Raw genomic sequence first — 26923 nt, 5'->3', positions numbered from 1 at the left:
CCCCTCAGATACTATAGTATTACTGATGTACCAACCAGTCTCTATCACCCCTCAGATACTATAGTATTACTGATGTACCAACCAGTCTCTATCACTCCTCAGATACTATAGTATTACTACAACCAGTCTCTATCACCCCTCAGATACTATAGTATTACTGATGTACCAACCAGTCTCTATCACCCCTCAGATACTATAGTATTACTGATGTACCAACCAGTCTCTATCACCCCTCAGATACTATAGTATTACTGATGTACCAACCAGTCTCTATCCCCTCAGATACTATAGTATTACTTCAACCAGTCTCTATCACCCCTCAGATACTATAGTATTACTGATATACCAACCAGTCTCTATCCCCCCTCAGATACTATAGTATTACTACAACCAGTCTCTATCCCCCCTCAGATACTATAGTATTACTACAACCAGTCTCTATCCCCCTCAGATACTATAGTATTACTGATATACCAGCCAGTCTCTATCACCCCTCAGATACTATAGTATTACTGATGTACCAACCAGTCTCTATCACCCCTCAGATACTATAGTATTACTGATGTACCAACCAGTCTCTATCACCCCTCAGATACTATAGTATTACTGATGTACCAACCAGTCTCTATCCCCCTCAGATACTATAGTATTACTTCAACCAGTCTCTATCACCCCTCAGATACTATAATATTACTGATATACCAACCAGTCTCTATCCCCCTCAGATACTATAGTATTACTACAACCAGTCTCTATCCCCCCTCAGATACTATAGTATTACTACAACCAGTCTCTATCCCCCTCAGATACTATAGTATTACTGATGTACCAACCAGTCTCTATCACCCCTCATATACTATAGTATTACTGATGTACCAACCAGTCTCTATCCCCCCTCAGATACTATAGTATTACTTCTGATGTACCAACCAGTCTCTATCACCCCTCATATACTATAGTATTACTACAACCAGTCTCTATCACCCCTCAGATACTATAGTATTACTGATGTACCAACCAGTCTCTATCACCCCTCAGATACTATAGTATTATTGATGTACCAACCAGTCTCTATCACCCCTCAGATACTATAGTATTATTGATGTACCAACCAGTCTCTATCCCCCCTCAGATACTATAGTATTACTGACATACCAGCCAGTCTCTATCCCCCAGATACTATAGTATTACTACAACCAGTCTCTATCACCCCTCAGATACTATAGTATTACTGATGTTCCAACCAGTCTCTATCACCCCTCAGATACTATAGTAATACTGATGTACCAACCAGTCTCTATCACCCCTCAGATACTATAGTATTACTGACATACCAGCCAGTCTCTATCCCCCTCAGATACTATAGTATTACTACAACCAGTCTCTATCCCCCTCAGATACTATAGTATTACTGATGTTCCAACCAGTCTCTATCACCCCTCAGATACTATAGTATTACTACAACCAGTCTCTATCACCCCTCAGATACTATAGTATTACTGATATACCAACCAGTCTCTATCACCCCTCAGATACTATAGTATTACTGATATACCAGCCAGTCTCTATCCCCCTCAGATACTATAGTATTACTGATGTACCAACCAGTCTCTATCACCCCTCATATACTATAGTATTACTGATGTACCAACCAGTCTCTATCCCCCTCAGATACTATAGTATTACTGATGTACCAACCAGTCTCTATCACCCTCATATACTATAGTATTACTACAACCAGTCTCTATCACCCCTCAGATACTATAGTATTACTGATGTTCCAACCAGTCTCTATCACCCTCAGATACTATAGTAATACTGATGTACCAACCAGTCTCTATCACCCCTCAGATACTATAGTATTACTGATGTACCAACCAGTCTCTATCCCCTCAGATACTATAGTATTACTACAACCAGTCTCTATCCCCCTCAGATACTATAGTATTACTGATGTACCAACCAGTCTCTATCACCCCTCAGATACTATAGTATTACTACAACCAGTCTCTATCACCCCTCAGATACTATAGTATTACTGATATACCAACCAGTCTCTATCACCCCTCAGATACTATAGTATTACTGATATACCAGCCAGTCTCTATCCCCCCTCAGATACTATAGTATTACTGATGTACCAACCAGTCTCTATCACCCCTCAGATACTATAGTATTACTACAACCAGTCTCTATCCCCCCTCAGATACTATAGTATTACTGATGTACCAACCAGTCTCTATCACCCCTCAGATACTATAGTATTACTGATGTACCAACCAGTCTCTATCCCCCCTCAGATACTATAGTATTACTGATGTACCAACCAGTCTCTATCACCCCTCAGATACTATAGTATTACTGATGTACCAACCAGTCTCTATCACTCCTCAGATACTATAGTAATACTACAACCAGTCTCTATCCCCCTCAGATACTATAGTATTACTACAACCAGTCTCTATCACCTCTCAGATACTATAGTATTACTGATGTCCCAACCAGTCTCTATCACCCCTCAGATACTATAGTATTACTGATGTACCAATCAGTCTCTATCACCCCTCAGATACTATAGTATTACTGATGTACCAACCAGTCTCTATCACTCCTCAGATACTATAGTATTACTACAACCAGTCTCTATCACCCCTCAGATACTATAGTATTACTGATGTACCAACCAGTCTCTATCACCTCTCAGATACTATAGTATTACTACAACTAGTCTCTATCACCCCTCAGATACTATAGTATTACTACAACCAGTCTCTATCACCCCTCAGATACTATAGTATTACTGATGTACCAACCAGTCTCTATCACCCCTCAGATACTATAGTATTACTACAACCAGTCTCTATCACCCCTCAGATACTATAGTATTACTGATATACCAACCAGTCTCTATCACCCCTCAGATACTATAGTATTACTTCTGATGTATCATGTCTCAATGTTCCAAGTTTAACCCAGAATCCAACAATATGAACAATTACAGGTTACAAGTTAATTACAGGCTACAGGTCAATTACAGGCTACAGGTTAATTACAGGCTACAGGTTAATTACAGGCTACAGGTTAATTAATTAATTAATTACAGGCTCGTTTAAACATGCGGATGCATACATACAAACACACACTTGATCTCTCTTCTCTTACCCCTCTCTCTCTCTCTCTCACCCTCTCTCTCTCTCTTCTCTCACCCCTCTCTCTCCTCTCTCTCCCTCACTCTCCCTCTCTCCCCTCTCTCTCTCCCTCTCTCCCTCTCTCTCCCTCTCTCCCTCTCCTCCCTCTCTCCCCACACTCTCCCTCTCTCCTCTCTCTCTCTCCCTTTCTCTCTCTCTCCCCTCTCTCCTCTCTCTCTCGCCCCCTCTCTCTCTATCTCGCCCCTCTCTCTCTCCCCTCTCTCTCTCTCTCCCCTCTCTCTCTCTCCCTCCCTCTCTCTCTCTCTCGCCCCTCTCTCTCTCTCGCCCCTCTCTCTCTCGCCCCTCCCTCTCTCTCTGACCCCTCTCTCTCTCGCCCCCTCTCTCTCTCTCTCTGTCTTCATGTTTATCTTTGTCTACATGTTTATCTTTGTCTACATGTTTATCTTTGTCTACATGTACCATGTTTACCATGTTTATCTACAGTACCAGTTAAAAGTTTGGACACACACACTCATTCAAGGGATTTTTCTTTATTTGTACTATTTTTTTAACTGGCGATACATATTTCACCCCGTTACCATAAGTAGATACTATTCTAAATTGACCATAATTAGTCTGATGTTTACAACAAAAGAATCAGGTTGCAGCTGTATGTGTTTTCCTGTGATACAAGGCCACAGATCTTAGAAAATAGTCAAGATATGATGTGTGTGATATTTTTTACGTGATTTAATGAGAATATATTTTCTTTATGTCTTCACTATTCATCTGCTATGTAGAAAATAGTAAAAAAATAAATGTTTTTTTTTACCTTTATTTAACTAGGCAAGTGAGTTAAGAACAAATTCTTATTTTCAATGACGGCCTGGGAACAGTGGGTTAACTGCCTGTTCAGGGGCAGAACGACAGATTTGTACCTTGTCAGCTCGAGGATTCGATCTTGCAACCTTTGGTTACGAGGAGGGGGTGATATATTTATATTCTTCAGTGGGGGCAAAGAAATTCAAAAGGGTTGATGGTTTTAATTAACAGTCATTTTGATCCAAATCCAAATGTGTATATAGTCCCAACAGATCCTCAAGGTAGATGGATGATTTTACATGGAGGTTTAATACCCTGACCTAGTGAGATATACATGGAGGAGGTTTAATATCCTGACCTAGTGAGATATACATGGAGGAGGTTTAATATCCTGACCTAGTGAGATATACATGGAGGAGGTTTAATACCCTGACCTAGTGAGATATACATGGATGTTTAATACCCTGACCTAGTGAGATATACATGGAGGAGGTTTAATATCCTGACCTAGTGAGATATACATGGAGGTTTAATACCCTGACCTAGTGAGATATACATGGAGGAGGATTAATATCCTGACCTAGTGAGATATACATGGAGGAGGTTTAATATCCTGACCTAGTGAGATATACATGGAGGAGGTTTAATACCCTGACCTAGTGAGATATACATGGAGGAGGTTTAATACCCTGACCTAGTGAGATATACATGGAGGAGGTTTAATATCCTGACCTAGTGAGATATACACGGAGGTTTAATACCCTGACCTAGTGAGATATACATGGAGGAGGTTTAATACCCTGACCTAGTGAGATATACATGGAGGAGGTTTAATATCCTGACCTAGTGAGATATACATGGAGGTTTAATACCCTGACCTAGTGAGATATACATGGAGGAGGTTTAATATCCTGACCTAGTGAGATATACATGGAGGAGGTTTAATACCCTGACCTAGTGAGATATACATGGAGGAGGTTTAATATCCTGACCTAGTGAGATATACATGGAGGAGGTTTAATATCCTGACCTAGTGAGATATACATGGAGGAGGTCTAATATCCTGACCTAGTGAGATATACATGGAGGAGGTTTAATACCCTGACCTAGTGAGATATACATGGAGGAGGTTTAATATCCTGACCTAGTGAGATATACATGGAGGTTTAATACCCTGACCTAGTGAGATATACATGGAGGAGGTTTAATACCCTGACCTAGTGAGATATACATGGAGGAGGTTTAATACCCTGACCTAGTGAGATATACATGGAGGAGGTTTAATATCCTGACCTAGTGAGATATACATGGAGGTTTAATACCCTGACCTAGTGAGATATACATGGAGGAGGTTTAATACCCTGACCTAGTGAGATATACATGGAGGTTTAATATCCTGACCTAGTGAGATATACATGGAGGTTTAATACCCTGACCTAGTGAGATATACATGGAGGTTTAATATCCTGACCTAGTGAGATATACATGGAGGTTTAATATCCTGACCTAGTGAGATATACATGGAGGTTTAATACCCTGACCTAGTGAGATATACATGGAGGTTTAATATCCTGACCTAGTGAGATATACATGGAGGAGGTTTAATACCCTGACCTAGTGAGATATACATGGAGGAGGTTTAATACCCTGACCTAGTGAGATATACATGGAGGAGGTTTAATATCCTGACCTAGTGAGATATACATGGAGGAGGTTTAATATCCTGATCTAGTGAGATATACATGGAGGAGGTTTAATATCCTGACCTAGTGAGATATACATGGAGGAGGTTTAATATCCTGACCTAGTGAGATATACATGGAGGAGGTTTAATATCCTGATCTAGTGAGATATACATGGAGGAGGTTTAATATCCTGGAGGTTTGGAGGTTTAATACCCTGACCTAGTGAGATATACATGGAGGAGGTTTAATATCCTGACCTAGTGAGATATACAAGAAGGTTTAATATCCTGACCTAGTGAGATATACATGGAGGAGGTTTAATATCCTGACCTAGTGAGATATACATGGAGGAGGTTTAATATCCTGACCTAGTGAGATATACATGGAGGAGGTTTAATATCCTGACCTAGTGAGATATACATGGAGGAGGTTTAATATCCTGACCAAGTGAGGTATACATGGAGGAGGTTTAATACCCTGACCTAGTGAGATATACATGGAGGAGGTTTAATATCCTGATCTAGTGAGATATACATGGAGGAGGTTTAATATCCTGACCTAGTGAGATATACATGAAGGAGGTTTAATACCCTGACCTAGTGAGATATACATGGAGGTTTAATATCCTGACCTAGTGAGATATACATGGAGGAGGTTTAATATCCTGACCTAGTGAGATATACATGGAGGAGGTTTAATACCCTGACCTAGTGAGATATACATGGAGGTTTAATATCCTGACCTAGTGAGATATACATGGAGGAGGTTTAATATCGTGACCTAGTGAGATATACATGGAGGAGGTTTAATATCCTGACCTAGTGAGATATACATGGAGGAGGTTTAATATCCTGACCTAGTGAGATATACATGGAGGAGGTTTAATATCCTGACCTAGTGATATATACATGGAGGAGGTTTAATATCCTGACCTAGTTAGATATACATGGAGGAGGTTTAATATCCTGACCTAGTGAGATATACATGGAGGTTTAATATCCTGACCTAGTGAGATATACATGGAGGAGGTTTAATACCCTGACCTAGTGAGATATACATGGAGGAGGTTTAATACCCTGACCTAGTGAGATATACATGGAGGAGGTTTAATATCCGGACCTAGTGAGATATACATGGAGGAGGTTTAATACCCTGACCTAGTGAGATATACATGGAGGAGGTTTAATATCCTGATCTAGTGATTTATACAAGAAGGTTTAATATCCTGACCTAGTGAGATATACATGGAGGAGGTTTAATATCCTGACCTAGTGAGATATACATGGAGGAGGTTTAATACCCTGACCTAGTGAGATATACATGGAGGAGGTTTAATACCCTGACCTAGTGAGATATACATGGAGGAGGTTTAATATCCTGACCTAGTGAGATATACATGGAGGAGGTTTAATATCCTGACCTAGTGAGATATACATGGAGGTTTAATATCCTGACCTAGTGAGATATACATGGAGGTTTAATACCCTGACCTAGTGAGATATACATGGAGGAGGTTTAATATCCTGACCTAGTGAGATATACATGGAGGAGGTTTAATACCCTGACCTAGTGAGATATACATGGAGGTTTAATACCCTGACCTAGTGAGATATACATGGAGGAGGTTTAATATCCTGACCTAGTGAGATATACATGGAGGAGGTTTAATATCCTGACCTAGTGTGATATAAATGGAGGAGGTTTAATACCCTGACCTAGTGTGATATAAATGGAGGAGGTTTAATACCCTGACCTAGTGAGATATACATGGAGGAGGTTTAATATCCTGACCTAGTGAGATATACATGGAGGTTTAATATCCTGACCTAGTGAGATATACATGGAGGAGGTTTAATATCCTGTCCGAGTGAGATATACATGGAGGTTTAATATCCTGACCTAGTGAGATATACATGGAGGAGGTTTAATATCCTGATCTAGTGAGATATACATGGAGGAGGTTTAATATCCTGACCTAGTGAGATATACATGGAGGAGGTTTAATATCCTGACCTAGTGAGATATACATGGAGGAGGTTTAATATCCTGATCTAGTGAGATATACATGGAGGAGGTTTAATATCCTGACCTAGTGAGATATACATGGAGGAGGTTTAATACCCTGACCTAGTGAGATATACAAGAAGGTTTAATATCCTGACCTAGTGAGATATACATGGAGGAGGTTTAATATCCTGACCTAGTGAGATATACATGGAGGAGGTTTAATATCCTGACCAAGTGAGATATACATGGAGGTTTAATATCCTGACCTAGTTAGATATACATGGAGGAGGTTTAATATCCTGACCTAGTGAGATATACATGGAGGTTTAATATCCTGACCTAGTGAGATATACATGGAGGAGGTTTAATATCCTGACCTAGTGAGATATACATGGAGGAGGTTTAATATCCTGACCTAGTGAGATATACATGGAGGAGGTTTAATACCCTGACCTAGTGAGATATACATGGAGGAGGTTTAATATCCTGACCTAGTGAGATATACATGGAGGAGGTTTAATACCCTGACCTAGTGAGATATACATGGAGGTTTAATACCCTGACCTAGTGAGATATACATGGAGGAGGTTTAATATCCTGACCTAGTGAGATATACATGGAGGAGGTTTAATATCCTGACCTAGTGAGATATACATGGAGGAGGTTTAATATCCTGACCTAGTGAGATATACATGGAGGAGGTTTAATATCCTGACCAAGTGAGGTATACATGGAGGAGGTTTAATACCCTGACCTAGTGAGATATACATGGAGGAGGTTTAATATCCTGACCTAGTGAGATATACATGGAGGAGGTTTAATATCCTGATCTAGTGAGATATACATGGAGGAGGTTTAATATCCTGATCTAGTGAGATATACATGGAGGAGGTTTAATATCCTGGAGGTTTGGAGGTTTAATACCCTGACCTAGTGAGATATACATGGAGGAGGTTTAATATCCTGACCTAGTGAGATATACAAGAAGGTTTAATATCCTGACCTAGTGAGATATACATGGAGGAGGTTTAATATCCTGACCTAGTGAGATATACATGGAGGAGGTTTAATATCGTGACCTAGTGAGATATACATGGAGGAGGTTTAATATCCTGACCTAGTGAGATATACATGGAGGAGGTTTAATATCCTGACCAAGTGAGGTATACATGGAGGAGGTTTAATACCCTGACCTAGTGAGATATACATGGAGGAGGTTTAATATCCTGATCTAGTGAGATATACATGGAGGAGGTTTAATATCCTGACCTAGTGAGATATACATGAAGGAGGTTTAATACCCTGACCTAGTGAGATATACATGGAGGTTTAATATCCTGACCTAGTGAGATATACATGGAGGAGGTTTAATATCCTGACCTAGTGAGATATACATGGAGGAGGTTTAATACCCTGACCTAGTGAGATATACATGGAGGTTTAATATCCTGACCTAGTGAGATATAAATGGAGGAGGTTTAATATCCTGACCTAGTGAGATATACATGGAGGAGGATTAATATCCTGATCTAGTGAGATATACATGGAGGAGGTTTAATATCCTTACCTGGTGTGATATACATGGAGGTTTAATACCCTGACCTAGTGAGATATACATGGAGGAGGTTTAATATCCTGACCTAGTGATATATACATGGAGGAGGTTTAATATCCTGACCTAGTGAGATATACATGGAGGAGGTTTAATATCCTGACCTAGTTAGATATACATGGAGGAGGTTTAATATCCTGACCTTGTGAGATATACATGGAGGAGGTTTAATACCCTGATCTAGTGAGATATACATGGAGGAGGTTTAATATCCTGATCTAGTGAGATATACAAGAAGGTTTAATATCCTGACCTAGTGAGATATACATGGAGGAGGTTTAATATCCTGACCTAGTGAGATATACATGGAGGAGGTTTAATACCCTGACCTAGTGAGATATACATGGAGGAGGTTTAATACCCTGACCTAGTGAGATATACATGGAGGAGGTTTAATATCCTGATCTAGTGAGATATACATGGAGGAGGTTTAATATCCTGACCTAGTGAGATATACATGGAGGTTTAATATCCTGACCTAGTGAGATATACATGGAGGTTTAATAACCTGACCTAGTGAGATATACATGGAGGAGGTTTAATATCCTGACCTAGTGAGATATACATGGAGGAGGTTTAATACCCTGACCTAGTGAGATATACATGGAGGTTTAATACCCTGACCTAGTGAGATATACATGGAGGAGGTTTAATATCCTGACCTAGTGAGATATACATGGAGGAGGTTTAATATCCTGACCTAGTGTGATATAAATGGAGGAGGTTTAATACCCTGACCTAGTGTGATATAAATGGAGGAGGTTTAATACCCTGACCTAGTGAGATATACATGGAGGAGGTTTAATATCCTGACCTAGTGAGATATACATGGAGGTTTAATATCCTGACCTAGTGAGATATACATGGAGGAGGTTTAATATCCTGCCCGAGTGAGATATACATGGAGGTTTAATATCCTGACCTAGTGAGATATACATGGAGGAGGTTTAATATCCTGATCTAGTGAGATATACATGGAGGAGGTTTAATATCCTGACCTAGTGAGATATACATGGAGGAGGTTTAATATCCTGACCAAGTGAGATATACATGGAGGAGGTTTAATACCCTGAACAAGTGAGATATACATGGAGGAGGTTTAATATCCTGACCTAGTGAGATATACATGGAGGAGGTTTAATATCCTGACCTAGTTAGATATACATGGAGGAGGTTTAATATCCTGCCCTAGTGAGATATACATGGAGGTTTAATATCCTGACCTAGTTAGATATACATGGAGGAGGTTTAATATCCTGACCTAGTGAGATATACATGGAGGTTTAATATCCTGACCTAGTGAGATATACATGGAGGAGGTTTAATATCCTGACCTAGTGAGATATACATGGAGGAGGTTTAATATCCTGACCTAGTGAGATATACATGGAGGAGGTTTAATACCCTGACCTAGTGAGATATACATGGAGGAGGTTTAATATCCTGACCTAGTGAGATATACATGGAGGAGGTTTAATACCCTGACCTAGTGAGATATACATGGAGGTTTAATACCCTGACCTAGTGAGATATACATGGAGGAGGTTTAATATCCTGACCTAGTGAGATATACATGGAGGAGGTTTAATATCCTGACCTAGTGAGATATACATGGAGGAGGTTTAATATCCTGACCTAGTGAGATATACATGGAGGAGGTTTAATATCCTGACCAAGTGAGGTATACATGGAGGAGGTTTAATAACCTGACCTAGTGAGATATACATGGAGGTTTAATATCCTGACCTAGTGAGATATACATGGAGGTTTAATATCCTGACCTAGTGAGATATACATGGAGGAGGTTTAATATCCTGACCTAGTGAGATATACATGGAGGAGGTTTAATACCCTGACCTAGTGAGATATACATGGAGGAGGTTTAATATCCTGACCTAGTAAGATATACATGGAGGAGGTTTAATACCCTGACCTAGTGAGATATACATGGAGGAGGTTTAATATCCTGACCTAGTGAGATATACATGGATGTTTAATACCCTGACCTAGTGAGATATACATGGAGGAGGTTTAATACCCTGACCAAGTGAGATATACATGGAGGAGGTTTAATATCCTGACCGAGTGAGATATACATGGAGGAGGTTTAATATTCTGACCAAGTGAGATATACATGGAGAAGGTTTAATATCCGGACCTAGTGAGATATACATGGAGGAGGTTTAATACCCTGACCTAGTGAGATATACATGGAGGAGGTTTAATACCCTGACCTAGTGAGATATACATGGAGGAGCTTTAATATCCTGTCCTAGTGAGATATACATGGATGTTTAATACCCTGACCTAGTGAGATATACATGGAGGAGGTTTAATATCCTGACCTAGTGAGATATACATGGAGGAGGTTTAATACCCTGACCTAGTGAGATATACATGGAGGTTTAATATCCTGACCTAGTGAGATATACATGGAGGAGGTTTAATACCCTGACCTAGTGAGATATACATGGAGGAGGTTTAATACCCTGACCTAGTGAGATATACATGGAGGAGGTTTAATATCCTTACCTGGTGTGATATACATGGAGGTTTAATACCCTGACCTAGTGAGATATACATGGAGGAGGTTTAATATCCTGACCTAGTGAGATATACATGGAGGTTTAATATCCTGACCGAGTGAGATATACATGGAGGAGGTTTAATATCCTGACCTAGTGAGATGGCGGAGGCTTAATCTGAGAGTTGGGATGTGGAACTGGAGATAGATGGGATGTGCTGAGGGTTGGGATGTGGATTAGGAGATAGATGGGATGGGCTGAGGGAAGCTGAGGGTTGGGATGTGGAATTGGAGAATGATGGGATGGGCTGAGGGAAGCTGAGGGTTGGAATGTGGAGTTGGAGAATGATGGGATGGGCTGAGGGAAGCTGAGGGTTGGGATGTGGAATAGGAAATAGATGGGTTGGGCTGAAGGAAGCTGAGGGTTGGGATGTGGAATATGAGACAGTTGGGAGTGTAGTTGGAGACAGGTGGGAGTGTAGTTGGAGACAGGTGGGAGTGGAGTTGGAGACAGTTGGGAGTGGAGTTGGAGACAGTTGGGAGTGGAGTTGGAGACAGGTGGGAGTGGAGTTGGAGACAGGTGGGAGTGGAGTTGGAGACAGGTGGGAGGAGTTGGAGACAGGTGGGAGAGGAGTTGGAGACAGGTGCGAGTGGAGTTGGAGACAGGTGGGAGTGGAGTCGGAGACAGGTAGGAGTGGAGTTGGAGACAGGTAGGAGCGGAGTTGGAGACAGGTTGGAGTGGAGTTGGAGACAGGTGGGAGTGGAGTTGGAGACAGGTGGGAGAGGAGTTGGAGACAGGTGGGAGAGGAGTTGGAGACAGGTGGGAGTGGAGTTGGAGACAGGTGGGAGTGGAGTTGGAGACAGGTAGGAGTGGAGTTGGAGACAGGTAGGAGTGGAGTTGGAGACAGGTGGGAGTGGAGTTGGAGACAGTTGGGAGTGGAGTTGGAGACAGGTGGGGAGTGGAGTTGGAGACAGGTAGGAGTGGAGTTGGAGACAGGTGGGAGAGGAGTTGGAGACAGGTGAGAGTGGAGTTGGAGACAGGTAGGAGTGGAGTTGCTGGGCAGGGGATAGAATGACAGTCAAAGTAAAAATAAATAAAAAAGCCAAAAAATAAAGTCAAAATAAAACATAACAAGAAGTATGTTTGAATGACACTGAGGGTGCGGTGTTGTTACAACTAATGCCGGTTTGCCTGAGGCTGATGCCGTGCAGATGTTTGGACACATGCATATACACACACACTCTCATTCATATGGGGGCTCCCAAGTGGCACAGCGGTCTAAGGCATTGCGTTACTACAGACCCTGGTTGGATATCAGGCTGTATCACAACCAGCCATGATTGGGAGTCCCATAGGGCGGCGCGTCGATCCGGTTCGTGGAGGGTTTAACCAGGGCCTTTTGCATTGTTGTTTTCTGGTTTTTCCTTCGTTTTTATCTTTTGTTAATTTCGTTGGTTATTGGTGCATTTGGGGGAGTTTTGGGGTGTGGGGAATTATTTTATTTTCTGGAGGGGGGGCTTTGGGGGAGGTCTTGGATGGTTGAGGGGCAGCTCTTGGGAAACTGTGGGGGGGGGATCTTGAGGGCTGGTGGCCTGGCGGTTGGGAGCTTGGGCCTGTGGCTGATAAGTCGCTAGTTCGGGTTCCCGTTTTTGACCTTGTGTGAGATCTGGAGACGTGCCCTTCAGCAGGGCGTTGACCCTGGTGGTTTCTGTGGGTCGCTCTGGAGACGTGCCCTTCAGCAGGGCGTTGACCCTGGTCGCTTCTGTGGGGCGCTCTGGAGACGTGCCCTTCAGCAGGGCGTTGACCCTGGTCGTTCTGTGGGTCGCTCTGGAGACGTGACCTTCAGCAGGGCGTTGACCCTGGTCGTTTCTGTGGGTCGCTCTGGATGGGAGTTTGTTAGATGACTAATGTGATGTTGAGCGGCTTCATTGCAAGTAGATTGTATGTTTTATATATTCAGAAAATATATTTGGGACATTGAGTGTCTTCTCTTTTTGTGTTTCTGACAGAATACTCTGTAGTTGGTCAAAGCTGTGTTTTGGAACACCTTGGTAGAGCAGGATGGGTGAAGGCCTTGTGGTGCCTTGCTCATGTGAATTTTCAGCTTCAGACTTGCCTACTTTCACTTAAAACATAGTTTTTTTGTGTTTAAAACTCTGTCTTTCTACGTTGTGTGTTTCCCTCAGAATACGGTGGATAAGCTGATAAAGAAGACCAACCTGGCTCTGGTGGTGGGCACCAACTCCTGGAGACAACAGTTCATGGAGGCCATCACAGTCAGTGCAGGTAAAAACCAGCTCCTGCACCGCACATACCACACTCTAGGGGGCGCCATTTAGTGGTCAGATAACTCAAAGGAAGATGGTAAATACTAGCCTGGTTAACATAACTGTTTTGCTAACATTCCACTTTTTGCCGGAATGTTAGCACAAACAGGGACCAGGCTAGGTAAATACAAGGGGCGGCAGGGTAGCCTAGTGGTTAGAGGGAGGGGCGGCAGGGTAGCCTAGTGGTTAGAGTGGAGGGGCGGCAGGGTAGCCTAGTGGTTCGAGTGTAGAGGTGGCAAGTACCCTAGTGGTTAGAGTGTAGAGGAGGCAGGGTAGCCTAGTGGTTAGAGTGTAGAGGCGGCAGGGTAGCCTAGTGGTTAGAGTGTAGAGGCGGCAGGGTAGCCTGGTGGTTAGAGTGTAGAGGCGGCAGGGTAGCCTAGTGGTTCGAGTGGAGGGGCGGCAGGGTAGCCTAGTGGTTAGAGCGATGGACTAGTAACTGAAAGGTTGCAAGTGCGAATCCCTGAGCTGACAAGGTACAAATCTGTCGTTCTGCCCCCTGAACAAGACAGTTAACCCACTTCCTCTGAACAAGGCAGTTAACCCACTTCCTCTGAACAAGGCAGTTAACCCACTGTTCCCCTGAACAAGGCAGTTAACCCCACTGTTCCCCTGAACAAGACAGTTAACCCACTGTTCCCCTGAACAAGGCAGTTAACACACTCTTCCCCTGAACAAGGCAGTTAACCCACTGTTCCCCTGAACAAGGCAGTTAACCCACTCTTCCCCTGAACAGGCAGTTAACCCACTGGTTCCTAGGCCGTCATTGAAAACAATAATTTGTTCTTAACTGACTTGCCTAGTTAAATAAAGTTTTAAAATATATATATTTTTTAAAAATACAGACACATAAAAAACGTAGATCTTTCGTTAATCGTCCCCGTAATCAGTCATAATTGTTAGATTTGACAAAAATCAGAAACTAATACGTGTGTTGTTTTTTTGTTCAGCTTTGCGTTTGGCTTTATAAAAGAGACAGGCAGGTTGGATATGTTTTCTGTATTCGGGCCATCTTCCCACTCACATAAACATTGTTGTTTTGTCACCTTGTCTGAGTGACTTTGAGTCTGACTATAGGATCTTTGTTGTGTGAAGATCTACCAGTCAGCCCTGTCGACGGTCCTAGACAGACTGTCTGAAACCATGTCACCCATTTCTGCTGTAGGCAGAACTTCTCCAGCTTCTACGGAGCAACATGAAGTGATACTCTGGCTGTTTCTCAATGCTTCTTTCCTCGACCTCCTTCTCAAAACACATTGGAGGGAAACATCTGCATCCCATCAGATCCTGTCCTTCGTTTTGAGAAGGATTAAAGAGGATATGAGGATTCAAATCAAGGAAAGATGAATTGAGAAAGATGCCCAGTTTCCTCACACACACACACACACACACACACACACACACACACACACACACACACACACACACACACACACACACACACACACACACACACACACACACACACACACACACACACACACACACTACACAGTGAACTGGAAGGCCCTCACTCTGCTCAGTAAACTCCTGGAAGGCCCTCACTCTGATCAGTAAACTGGAAGGCCCTCACTCTGCTCAGTAAACTCCTGGAAGGCCCTCACTCTGCTCAGTAAACTGGAAGGCCCTCACTCTGCTCAGTGAACTGGAAGGCCCTCACTCTGCTCAGCGAACTGGAAGGCCCTCACTCTGATCAGTAAACTGGAAGGCCCTCACTCTGATCAGTGAATTGGAAGGCCCTCACTCTGCTCAGTGAACTGGAAGGCCCTCACTGTGATTGGTGTTAAAATATTTAATCCAGTGGCACTGGTTATTATTTCATGACCCGCTGAAAATGTATGTCTACATAGACCTAGGCCTGTCTAATCTCCTGCCTAGCCCCCTGTCCAGCTACCCTGCCTAAATAGACCTAGGCCTGTCTAATCTCCTGCCTAGACCCCTGTCCATCTACCCTGCCTAAATAGACCTAGGCCTGTCTAATCTCCTGCCTAGACCCCTGTCCATCTACCCTGCCTAAATAGACCTAGGCCTGTCTAATCTCCTGCCTAGACCCCTGTCCAGCTACCCTGCCTAAATAGACCTAGGCCTGTCTAATCTCCTGCCTAGCCCCCTGTCCAGCTACCCTGCCTAAATAGACCTAGGCCTGTCTAATCTCCTGCCTAGCCCCCTGTCCAGCTACCCTGCCTAAATAGACCTAGGCCTGTCTCATCTCCTGCCTAGACCCCTGTCCAGCTACCCTGCCTAAATAGACCTAGGCCTGTCTCATCTCCTGCCTAGACCCCTGTCCAGCTACCCTGCCTACATAGACCTAGGCCTGTCTCATCTCCTGCCTAGACCCCTGTCCAGCTACCCTGCCTACATAGACCTAGGCCTGTCTCATCTCCTGCCTAGACCCCTGTCCAGCTACCCTGCCTAAAAAGACCTAGGCCTGTCTAATCTCTGCCATCTCCCTCTGCTCTGCTCCTCCCTCCCGCCATCTCTCCTCTCCTCTGCTCCTCCCTCCATCTCCTGTCCTCCATCTCTCCTCTCCTCTGCTCCTCCCTCCATGTCCCCTCTCCTCTGCTCCTCCCTCCATCTCTCCTCTCCTCTGCTCCTCCCTCCATCTCTCCTCTCCTCCATCTCCCTCTCCTCTGCTCCTCCCTCCATGTCCCCTCTCCTCTGCTCCTCTGCTCCTCCCTCCATCTCTCCTCTGCTCTGCTCCTCCCTCCCGCCATCTCTCCTCTCCTCTGCTCCTCCCTCCATCTCTCCTCTCCTCCATCTCTCCTCTCCTCTGCTCCTCCCTCCATGTCCCCTCTCCTCTGCTCCTCTGCTCCTCCCTCCATGTCCCCTCTCCTCTGCTCCTCCCTCCATCTCTCCTCTGCTCCTCCCTCCATCTCTCCTCTCCTCTGCTCCTCCCTCCATCTCTCCTCTGCTCCTCCCTCCATCTCTCCTCTCCTCTGCTCCTCCCTCCATCTCTCCTCTGCTCCTCTGCTCCTCCCTCCATCTCTCCTCTCCTCTGCTCCTCCCTCCATCTCCCCTCTCCTCTGCTCCTCTGCTCCTCCCTCCATCTCCCTCTGCTCCTCTGCTCCTCCCTCCATCTCTCCTCTCCTCTGCTCCTCCCTCCATCTCTCCTCTCCTCTTTCCTCCATCTCTACTCTCCTCTGCTCTGCTCCTCCCTCCATCTCTCCTCTCCTCTGCTCCTCCCTCCCGACATCTCTCCTTTCCTCTGCTCCTCACTCCATCTCTCCTCTGCTCCTCTGCTCCTCCCTCCATCTCTCCTCTCCTCTCCTCTGATCCTCCCTCCCGCCATCTCTCCTCTCCTCTGCTCCTCCCTCCATCTCTCCTCTGCTCCTCCCTCCATCTCTCCTCTCCTCTGCTCCTCCCTCCATCTCTCCTCTCCTCTGCTCCTCCCTCCCTCCATCTCTCCTCTCCTCTCCTCTGCTCCTCCCTCCATCTCTCCACTCCTCTGCTCCTCCCGCCATCTCTCCTCTGCTCTGCTCCTCCCTCCCGCCATCTCTCCTCTCCTCTGCTCCTCCCTCCCGCCATCTCTCCTCTCCTCTGCCCTCCCGCCATCTCTCTCTGCTCTGCTCCTCCCTCCCTCCATCTCTCCTCACCTCTGCTCCTCCCTCCCTCCATCTCCACCTCTGCTCCTCCCTCTCGCCATCTCTCCTCTTCTCTGCTCCTCCCTCCATCTCTCCTCTTCTCTGCTCCTCCCTCCATCTCTCCTCTGCTCCTCCCTCCATCTCTCCTCTCCTCTGCTCCTCCCTCCATCTCTCCTCTGCTCCTCCCTCTCGCCATCTCTCCTCTCCTCTCTTCCACTACTCCCTCCCCCTCCTCCCTCTATTCTCCCCCCCTCCTCCATCCCTTGTCCCCAGGAGACGAGGATGAGGAAGACTCCGGTGAAGAGCGTCTCCCGTCTTGTTGTGACTACGTCATGCACTTCCTCACCGTCTTCTGGAAAGTGAGTAGAGTTGGTGGTCCTCTGTGGCTCAGACGGTAGAGCATGGCTTTTTTACCAGGCCGAGGGTCGTGGGTTCGATTCCCGTGACCTCCCATATGTAAAAATGCTCACATGACTGTCAGTCCCTTCAGATAAAAACACATCTGCTAAATGTTATTAGTAACACTTTAGTGCCATTACTCATAACTATTAATAACTGTTAACGATGGCTACTGACACATGTTACAATGTGTTATGTAGCTGTTATAAGGGCCTTATGAATGCATTCATAAGGACACCTATAGCAAAGTGTTAAATTATTATTATTCATGTAAATATTATTATGAATACTACTATAATAATAGTAATACTAATATAATATTCATATGATTATTATTTATAATATTATTCAAATTGTTATTCATATTCATATGTATATTACCATGAACAATACTATTCATATTATTCTAATTGTTATTCATATTAATATGATAATTATTATTATGATTATTATTAGGTGCTGTTCGCCTGTGTTCCTCCCACGGACTACCTGAACGGCTGGGCCTGCTTCTTCATCTCCATCGTCATCATCGGCATGCTGACCGCAGTGATCGGCGATCTGGCCTCTCACTTTGGCTGCACCATCGGGCTGAAGGACTCCGTTACTGCCGTGGTGTTCGTGGCACTGGGTACGCCTGTCCCTGGTGAGTACACTGATGGATAGCAGTATGGGGGGGGGTCAGTGGGGGGGCCTGGTGAGTACACTAATGGATAGCAGTATGGGGGGGGGGGGGTCAGTGGGGGGGGGCCTGGTGAGTACACTAATGGATAGCAGTATGGGGGGGGGGTCAGTGGGGGGGGGCTGGTGAGTACACTAATGGATAGCAGTATGGGGGGTCCCTGGTGAGTACACTAATGGATAGCAGTATGGGGGGGTCAGTGGGGGGGGGCTGGTGAGTACACTAATGGATAGCAGTATGGGGGGTCCCTGGTGAGTACACTAATGGATAGCAGTATGGGGGGTCAGTGGGGGGGGGCTCAGTGGGGGGGCTGGTGAGTACACTAATGGATAGCAGTATGGGGGGGGGTCAGTGGGGGGGGGGCCTGGTGAGTACACTAATGGATAGCAGAATGGGGGGGTGGGGGGGCCTGGTGAGTACACTAATGGATAGCAGTATGGGGGGTCAGTGGGGGGAGGGGCCTGGTGAGTACACTAATGGATAGCAGAATGGGGGGGTCAGTGGGGGGGGGCCTGGTGAGTACACTAATGGATAGCAGAATGGGGGGGGTCAGTGGGGGGGGGGGCTGGTGAGTACACTAATGGATAGCAGTATGGGGGGTCCCTGGTGAGTACGCGAATGGATAGCAGTATGGGGCGGGGGTGTATTTTTTATTTTATTTTACCTTTATTTAACTAGGCACGCCAGTTAAGAAAAAATTCTATTTACAATGACGGCCTACCGGGGCCAAACCCGGACGACGCTGGGCAGTGATGTGTCCTATAAGGAGGATTGGTGGCAAATCTGATGGCCGAATGGTAAAGAACATCTAGCCGCTCGAGAGCACCCTTACCTGCCGATCTATAACTGATGTCTCCGTAATCTAGCATGGGTAGGATGGTCATCTGGGTTAGTTTGGCAGCTGGGGTGAAAGAGGAGCGATTACGATATTCCCAAGTACTTGTATGAGGTGACTACCTCAAGCTCTAAACCCTCAGAGGTAGTAATAACACCTGTGGGGAGAGGGGCATTCTTCTTACCAAACCACATGACCTTTGTTTTGGAGGTGTTCAGGACAAGGTTAAGGGTAGAGAAAGGTTGTTGGACACTGTGGTCGTAGGGGGTGTGGACGTAGGGCGGTGTGGGTGTAGGGGTAGAAGGTGTAGGGTAGAAGGTTTAGGGGTAGAAGGTGTAGGGGTAGAAGGTGTAGGTGTAGGGGTAGAAGGTGTAGAGTAGAAGGTGTAGGGGTAGAAGGTGTAGGGGTAGAAGGTGTAGGGGTAGAAGGGGTAGAAGGTGTAGGGTAGAAGGTATAGGTGTAAAAGGTGTAGGGGTAGAAGGTGTAGGGGTAGAAGGTGTAGGGGTAGGGTAGGAGGTATAGGTGTAGAAGGTGTAGGGGTAGAAGGTGTAGGTGTAGAAGGTGTAGGGTAAAGGGTGTAGGGGTAGAAAGTGTAGGGGTAGAAGGTGTAGGGTAGAAGGTGTAGGTGTAGAAGGTGTACGTGTAGTAGGTGTAGGTGTAGTAGGTGTAGGGTAGAAGGTATAGGTGTAGAAGGTGTAGGGGTAGAAGGTGTAGGTGTAGGGTTGAAGGTATAGGTGTAGAAGGTGTAGGTGTAGGGTAGAAGGTGTAGGTGTAGTGTAGAAGGTGTAGAAGGTGTAGGTGTAGAAGGTGTAGGTGTAGAGGTAGAAGGTGTAGGTGTAGGGTAGAAGGTATAGGGTAGAAGGTGTAGGGTAAAAGGTGTAGGGTAGAAGGTGTAGGGTAGAAGGTGTAGGTGTAGAATGTGTAGGGTAGAAGGTGTAGGTGTGGTAGGTATGGGGTAGAAGGTGTGGGGTAGAGGGTGTACAAGGTGTAGGGTAGAAGGTGTAGGTGTAGTAGGTATAGGGGTAGAAGGTGTAGGTGTAGAAGGTTTAGGGTTCAAGGGGTAGAAGGTGTAGGGGTAGAAGGTGTAGGGGTAGAAGGTGTAGGTGTAGAAAGTGTAGAAGGTGTAGGGGTAGAAGGTGTAGGGTAGAAGGTGTAGGGGTAGAAGGTGTAGGTGTAGAAAGTGTAGAAGGTGTAGGGGTAGAAGGTGTAGGTGTAGAAAGTGTAGAAGGTGTAGGGGTAGAAGGTGTAGGGTAGAAGGTGTAGGTGTAGGGGTATAAGGTGTAGGGGTATAAGGTGTAGGGTAGAAGGTGTGGGGTAGAAGCTGTAGAAGGTGTAGGGAAGAAGGAGTAGGTGTAGAAGGTGTGGGGTAGAAGGTGTAGGGGTAGAAGGTGTAGGGGTAGAAGGTGTAGGGGTAGAAGGTGTAGGTGTAGGGTAGAAGGTGTAGGGGTAGAAGGTGTAGGTGTAGGGTAGAAGGTGTAGGTGTAGAAGGTGTGGGGTAGAAGGTGTAGGGGTAGAAGGTGTAGGGGTAGAAGGTGTAGGTGTAGAAGGTGTAGGTGTAGAAGGTGTAGAGGTAGAAGGTGTAGGTGTAGGGTAGAAGGTATAGGGTAGAAGGTGTAGGGTAGAAGGTGTAGGGTAGAAGGTGTAGGTGTAGAATGTGTAGGGTAGAAGGTGTAGGTGTGGTAGGTATGGGGTAGAAGGTGTAGGGTAGAAGGTGTAGGTGTAGGGGTATAAGGTGTAGGGGTAGAAGGTGTAGGGTAGAAGGTGTGGGGTAGAAGCTGTAGAAGGTGTAGGGTAGAAGGTGTAGGGAAGAAGGTGTAGGTGTAGAAGGTGTAGGTGTAGGGTAGAAGGTGTAGGTGTAGAAGGTGTAGGGGTAGAAGGTGTGGGTAGAAGGTGTGGGGTAGAAGGTGTGGGGTAGAAGGTGTAGGGGTAGAAGGTGTAGGTGTAGGGTAGAAGGTGTAGGGGTAGAAGGTGTAGGTGTAGAAAGGTGTAGGTGTAGAAGGTGTAGGGGTAGAAGGTGTAGGGTAGAAGGTGTAGAAGGTGTAGGGGTAGAAGATGTAGAAGGTGTAGGTGTAGAAGGTGTAGAAGGTGTAGGTGTAGAAGGTGTAGGGTAAAGGTGTAGGGTAGAAAGTGTAGGGGTAGAAGGTGTAGGGTAGAAGGTGTAGGTAGAAGGTGTAGGTGTAGTAGGTGTAGGTGTAGTAGGTGTAGGGTAGAAGGTATAGGTGTAGAAGGTGTAGGGGTAGAAGGTGTAGGTGTAGGGTTGAAGGTATAGGTGGTAGAAGGTGTAGGTGTAGGGTAGAAGGTGTAGGTGTAGTGTAGAAGGTGTAGAAGGTGTAGGTGTAGAAGGTGTAGGTGTAGAGGTAGAAGGTGTAGGTGTAGGGTAGAAGGTATAGGGTAGAAGGTGTAGGGTAAAAGGTGTAGGGTAGAAGGTGTAGGGTAGAAGGTGTAGGTGTAGAATGTGTAGGGTAGAAGGTGTAGGTGTGGTAGGTATGGGGTAGAAGGTGTGGGGTAGAGGGTGTACAAGGTGTAGGGTAGAAGGTGTAGGTGTAGAAGGTGTTGAAGGTGTAGGGGTATAAGGTGTAGGGGTATAAGGTGTAGGGGTAGAAGGTGTAGGGGTATAAGGTGTAGGGGTAGAAGGTGTAGGGTAGAAGGTGTAGAAGGTGTAGGGGTAGAAGGTGACTATCAAGGACAACAACCACCCGAGCCACTGCCTGTTCACCCCGCTATCATCCAGAAGGCGAGGTCAGTACAGGTGCATCAAAGCTGGGACCGAAAGACTGAAAAACAGCTTCTATCTCAAGGCCATCAGACTGTTAAACAGCCACCACTAACACAGAGAGGCTGCTGCCTACATACAGACATGATATCACTTTAATAAATGTAACACGTAGTCTCTTTAATAATGCCATTTTAAGAATATCTTGCATTGCTCATCTCATATGTATATACTGTATACTGTATCCTTCACTATCTATTCTTCACTATCTATTGTATCTTAGCCGCTCTGTCACTGCTCATCCATATATTTTATACTTATATATTCTCATCCCATTCCTTTAAATAGAGAAGATTGTGTGGATTGTGTGTATTAGGTTCTGTTGTGGAATTGTTAGATACACCTGCACTGTCGGAACGATTTGATTTTGCACCTTTCTCTCTCTCTCTCCCTTTTACTCTCTTTATGTCTCTCTCCCTCTTTCCTCTCTCTCTCTCTCCTCTCTCTCCCTCTCTCCTTCTCTCCCTCTCCCTCTCCTTCTCTCTCTCTCTTTCCCTCTCTCTATCTTTCCCTCTCTCACTTTCCCTCTCCCTCTTTCTCTTTCTCTCTCGCTCTCTCTCTCTCTCTCTCCCCTTTTACTCTCTTTATGTCTCTCTCTCTCTCCCTCTTTCCCTCTCGTAATCTTTCCCTCTCCCCTCTTTCCCTATCTCCCTCTTTCTCTCTCTCTCTCTCTCCCTCCTCTCTCTCTCTCCCTCTCTCTCTCTCCCTCCCCCTCCTCTCTCTCTCCCTCCCTCTCTCTCTCCCTCTCTCTCCCCTCTCTCTCTCTCTCTCTCTCTCTCTCTCTCTCTCCTCTCTCTCTCTCCCTCCCTCCCTCTCTCTCCCTCCCTCCCTCTCCTCTCTCTCCCTCTCTCTTTCTCTCTCTCCCTCCCTCTCTCTCTCTCTCCCCTCCCCCTCTCTCTCTCCCTCCCTCTCTCTCTCTCTCTCCCTCTCTCTCTCTCTCTCCTCTCTCTCTCTCTCTCCCTCCTCTCTCTCCTCTCTCTCTGTCTCTCTCCCTCTCTCTCTCTCTCTCTCTCTCTCCCTCCCTCTCTCTCTCTCTCCCTCCCTCTCTCTCCCTCCCTCTCTCTCCTCCCTCCCTCTCTCCCTCTCTCTCTCTCTCTCTCTCTCTCTCCCTCTCTCTCTCTCTCTCTCTCTCTCTCTCTCTCTCTCTCTCTCTCCTCCTCCCTCTCTCTCTCTCTCTCTCTCTCCCTCTCTCTCTCTCTCTCTCTCTCCCTCCCTCTCTCTCTCTCCCCCCCCTCTCTCTCCCTCTCTCTCTCTCTCCAGACACATTTGCCAGTAAGGTAGCGGCTGTGCAGGACACATATGCAGACGCCTCCATCGGTAATGTGACGGGCAGCAACGCCGTCAACGTGTTCCTGGGCATCGGGGTGGCGTGGTCGATAGCTGCCATCTACTGGCACATGCAGGGCAAGCAGTTTGTGGTGGAGGCCGGCTCCCTGGCCTTCTCTGTCACCCTCTACACCATCTTCGCCTTCCTGGGGGTCTCCGTGCTGCTGTACCGCCGCCGGGCCCACATCGGGGGAGCTGGGCGGTCCGCGCCACAGACTGGCCACAGACTGGCCACCTCAGCCTTCTTCTTCTGGTTCCTCTACATCCTCTTCTCCAGCATGGAGGCCTACTGTCATATAGAGGGCTTCTAGAACCTCCTGGAACACTTCTGTAACACTTCTAGAATTCTTCTGAGACACTTCTAGAATTCTTCTGGGACACTTCTAGAACACTTCTGAGACACTTCTAGAATACTTCTGAGACACTTCTAGAATACTTCTGGGACACATCTAGAATACTTCTGGGACACTTCTAGAATTCTTCTGGGACACTTCTAGAACACTTCTGAGACACTTCTAGAACACTTCTGAGACACTTCTAGAATACTTCTGGGACACTTCTAGAATACTTCTGGGACACTTCTAGAATACTTCTGGGACACTTCTAGAACACTTCTGGGACACTTCTAGAATACTTCTGGGACACTTCTAGAATACTTCTGGGACACTTCTAGAGCCTCCTTAAAGGAGGTTCAAAATATAACTTAATGGAGAGTAAAAGTAAGATTCTCAGTGTGTAATGATGGAATGATGGAATGATATTTTGCTGGTATGAAGGGATGAGAGGAGGAGAACAGTATGAGGTAAAGGGAGTTGGTGGTGGCCCCCCTCTCCTCCGACCCCCCACCTTCCCTCAGCCCCACTCGAAGGACCCCCAGACATAATCTCCTCTGAAGGTGTCTGTTAAGGCAGGGAGAGCCGGTCTGCTACCCACATGGGTGTGCTTACAGGTACCTGTATACCGGGGTAAGAACACCAGAGGGTGTCTCATCTGGTCTGGTCTGTATTCCACTGGAAGAGACAATAAGCTGATGAGATCTGAGCTATCAGAAGAAGTCTATATTTTTCTCAACACCTTGATGAAAACAACCTTTTCTAAACTAAGTATTTTGGGGGATAAAACCAAAACACTTTTCTTTTTTTTTACAAAAAAAAAGAGGAAATCAAAGATACTATTTTCTAGATCTTTATGGAGAACAAAACATGTTATATAACTAATGGAACATATATTGTTGATGATGAGTGACAATTGAATGGTCATAGTATTTAGTAGTATTTTATTTGCTTAGTTTCTTATTAAGGAACGAATAAGAGACAAGAAACAGCAGAGTTGTCAGAGGCAAGAAACTAAAACAGGAAGCGCCCGTGGAGGAGGAGGAACAACAGAGAACAAGTACAGACAGATCAACTATCAAACTAAAGACAGGAGGAGGAGGAAGAGGAGGAGGAGGAGGAGGAGTGGAAGAAGATGAGGAAGACATTGAAGGATAACATTATCAGAGTGCCCTGAACATTACTTCAGTACATCTGTCTGTATATAGCATATTTCCATATATTCTGTATATTTTGACTATTTATTTCAATGTGGTCACATTCAGCTTCTTCAGTCCTACAGGGACTTCAGCTCCTACAGGGACTACTGGGGGGGGGGGGGGGGGGGGGGTATACTGGGAAAAGGATGCCTGTGTTGCAAATTACACCCTATTCACTGTATAGTGCACTACTTTGGACCAGGACCGATATAGTTCTGGCCCTGCACTATATAGTGCACTACTTTGGACCAGGGCCGATACGGTTCTGGCCCTGCACTATATAGTGCACTACTTTAGACCAGGGCCGATACGGTTCTGGCCCTGCACTATATAGTGCACTACTTTGGACCAGGGCCGATACGGTTCTGGCTCTGCACTATATAGTGCACTACTTTGGACCAGGGCCGATACGGTTCTGGCTCTGCACTACCATAGTGCACAACTTTGGACCAGGGCCGATACGGTTCTGGCTCTGCATTATATAGGGAATAGGGTTCCATTTTAGATGCGTCCCAATGTCTTCTTCATGTTTTCTAAAAGATCTATTATATCTCCCTAAATCATTTAAGAAATGGCATTGTTATATTATATGTTATTAATAACAGTAATATCTTGCTCTTACAAAGTTTTCAAAAATCCCCTCAAAAATGGTGTTTCTGCAGAGAACTGTAACAGATTGATAATTTACAGGTATTTTTCTACTGGTCTTCCCATGATGCACTTTGCTAATATACATCTATTTATTGAGAGTTCTTCTGTAAAAAAAAAAAATCTGCTACAAAATGGCAATATTGACGTGTAAGACTGGGAACACGTGTCATCCTCTGTAGCTCCACGACATGGTCTGAGAGGGTTGACATGAGACGGCCTGACTCGTGTCTCATTGACAAGCTTTTCCTTCCATTCATGTCTTAATCAGAGTAAATATACGTTATCGTTTGTTACATATTCAAAGGGATATATGTGTTAAATAGAATGCCCGCTGGTATAGAGGGGGTTAGAGAGCAGCCGCTGCAGGAATGTTGTTTGGGTGTAATCATGTATTGAAGGCTGTTATGTTGAGTGTGCCTGGTAACTCACAATCTACAGTAGGTTTACATCCCACTGGCTCAGAGAGAGAGAGAGAAAGAGAGAGCTGAGACACCGAGAGAGAGAGAGAGAGAGAGAGAGAGAGAGAGAGCTGAGATAGATAGAGAGAGAGCTGAGACACCGAGAGAGAGAGAGTGTGGGAGAGGAGAAGGGAGAGAAGAGAGAGAGCTGAGACAGAGAGAGAGAGAGAGAAGGGGGAGAGAGAGGGGGAGAGCTGAGACAGGGAGGGAGAGAGAGAGAGAGAGAGAGAGAGAGAGAGAGCTGAGACAGAGAGAGAGGATATATGAGAGAGAGAGAGAGAGAGCTGAGACACAGAGAAGAGGGGAGAGGGAGAGAGCTGAGACACCGAGAGAGAGAGAGTGTGAGAGAGGGAGAAGAAGGGAGAGAAGAGAGAGCTGAGACAGAGAGAGAGAGGAGAGAAGGGAGAGAGAGAGGGGGAGAGCTGAGACGGAGGGAGGGAGAGAGAGAGAGAGAGAGAGAGAGAGAGAGAGAGAGCTGAGACAGAGAGAGAGAGAGAGAGAGAGAGAGAGAGAGAGAGAGCTGAGACACAGAGAAAGAGAGGGAGAGAGAGAGAGAGCTGAGACACCGAGAGAGAGAGAGTGAGAGA

General features: G+C 45.5%; 1 protein-coding gene across 1 annotated transcript in view; it reads left to right on the top strand.

Moving 5' to 3' along the window:
• Positions 1–24007, top strand: part of LOC135536302 (sodium/calcium exchanger 3-like) — a 31972-nt gene extending 7965 nt beyond the window's left edge. The window contains exons 2-5 of the mRNA XM_064962658.1: positions 13966–14065; positions 17958–18043; positions 18540–18726; positions 23631–24007. Coding sequence (XP_064818730.1) covers positions 13966–14065; positions 17958–18043; positions 18540–18726; positions 23631–24007 — 750 coding nt within the window. The remainder of the gene's footprint in view (positions 1–13965; positions 14066–17957; positions 18044–18539; positions 18727–23630) is intronic.
• Positions 24008–26923: the final 2916 nt, after the last annotated feature.

This window comes from Oncorhynchus masou, unplaced genomic scaffold (genome assembly GCF_036934945.1).
Source record: "Oncorhynchus masou masou isolate Uvic2021 unplaced genomic scaffold, UVic_Omas_1.1 unplaced_scaffold_593, whole genome shotgun sequence".
NCBI classification, from domain to species: Eukaryota; Metazoa; Chordata; class Actinopteri; order Salmoniformes; family Salmonidae; genus Oncorhynchus; species Oncorhynchus masou.
This window is presented reverse-complemented; position numbering and strand designations above follow the sequence as displayed.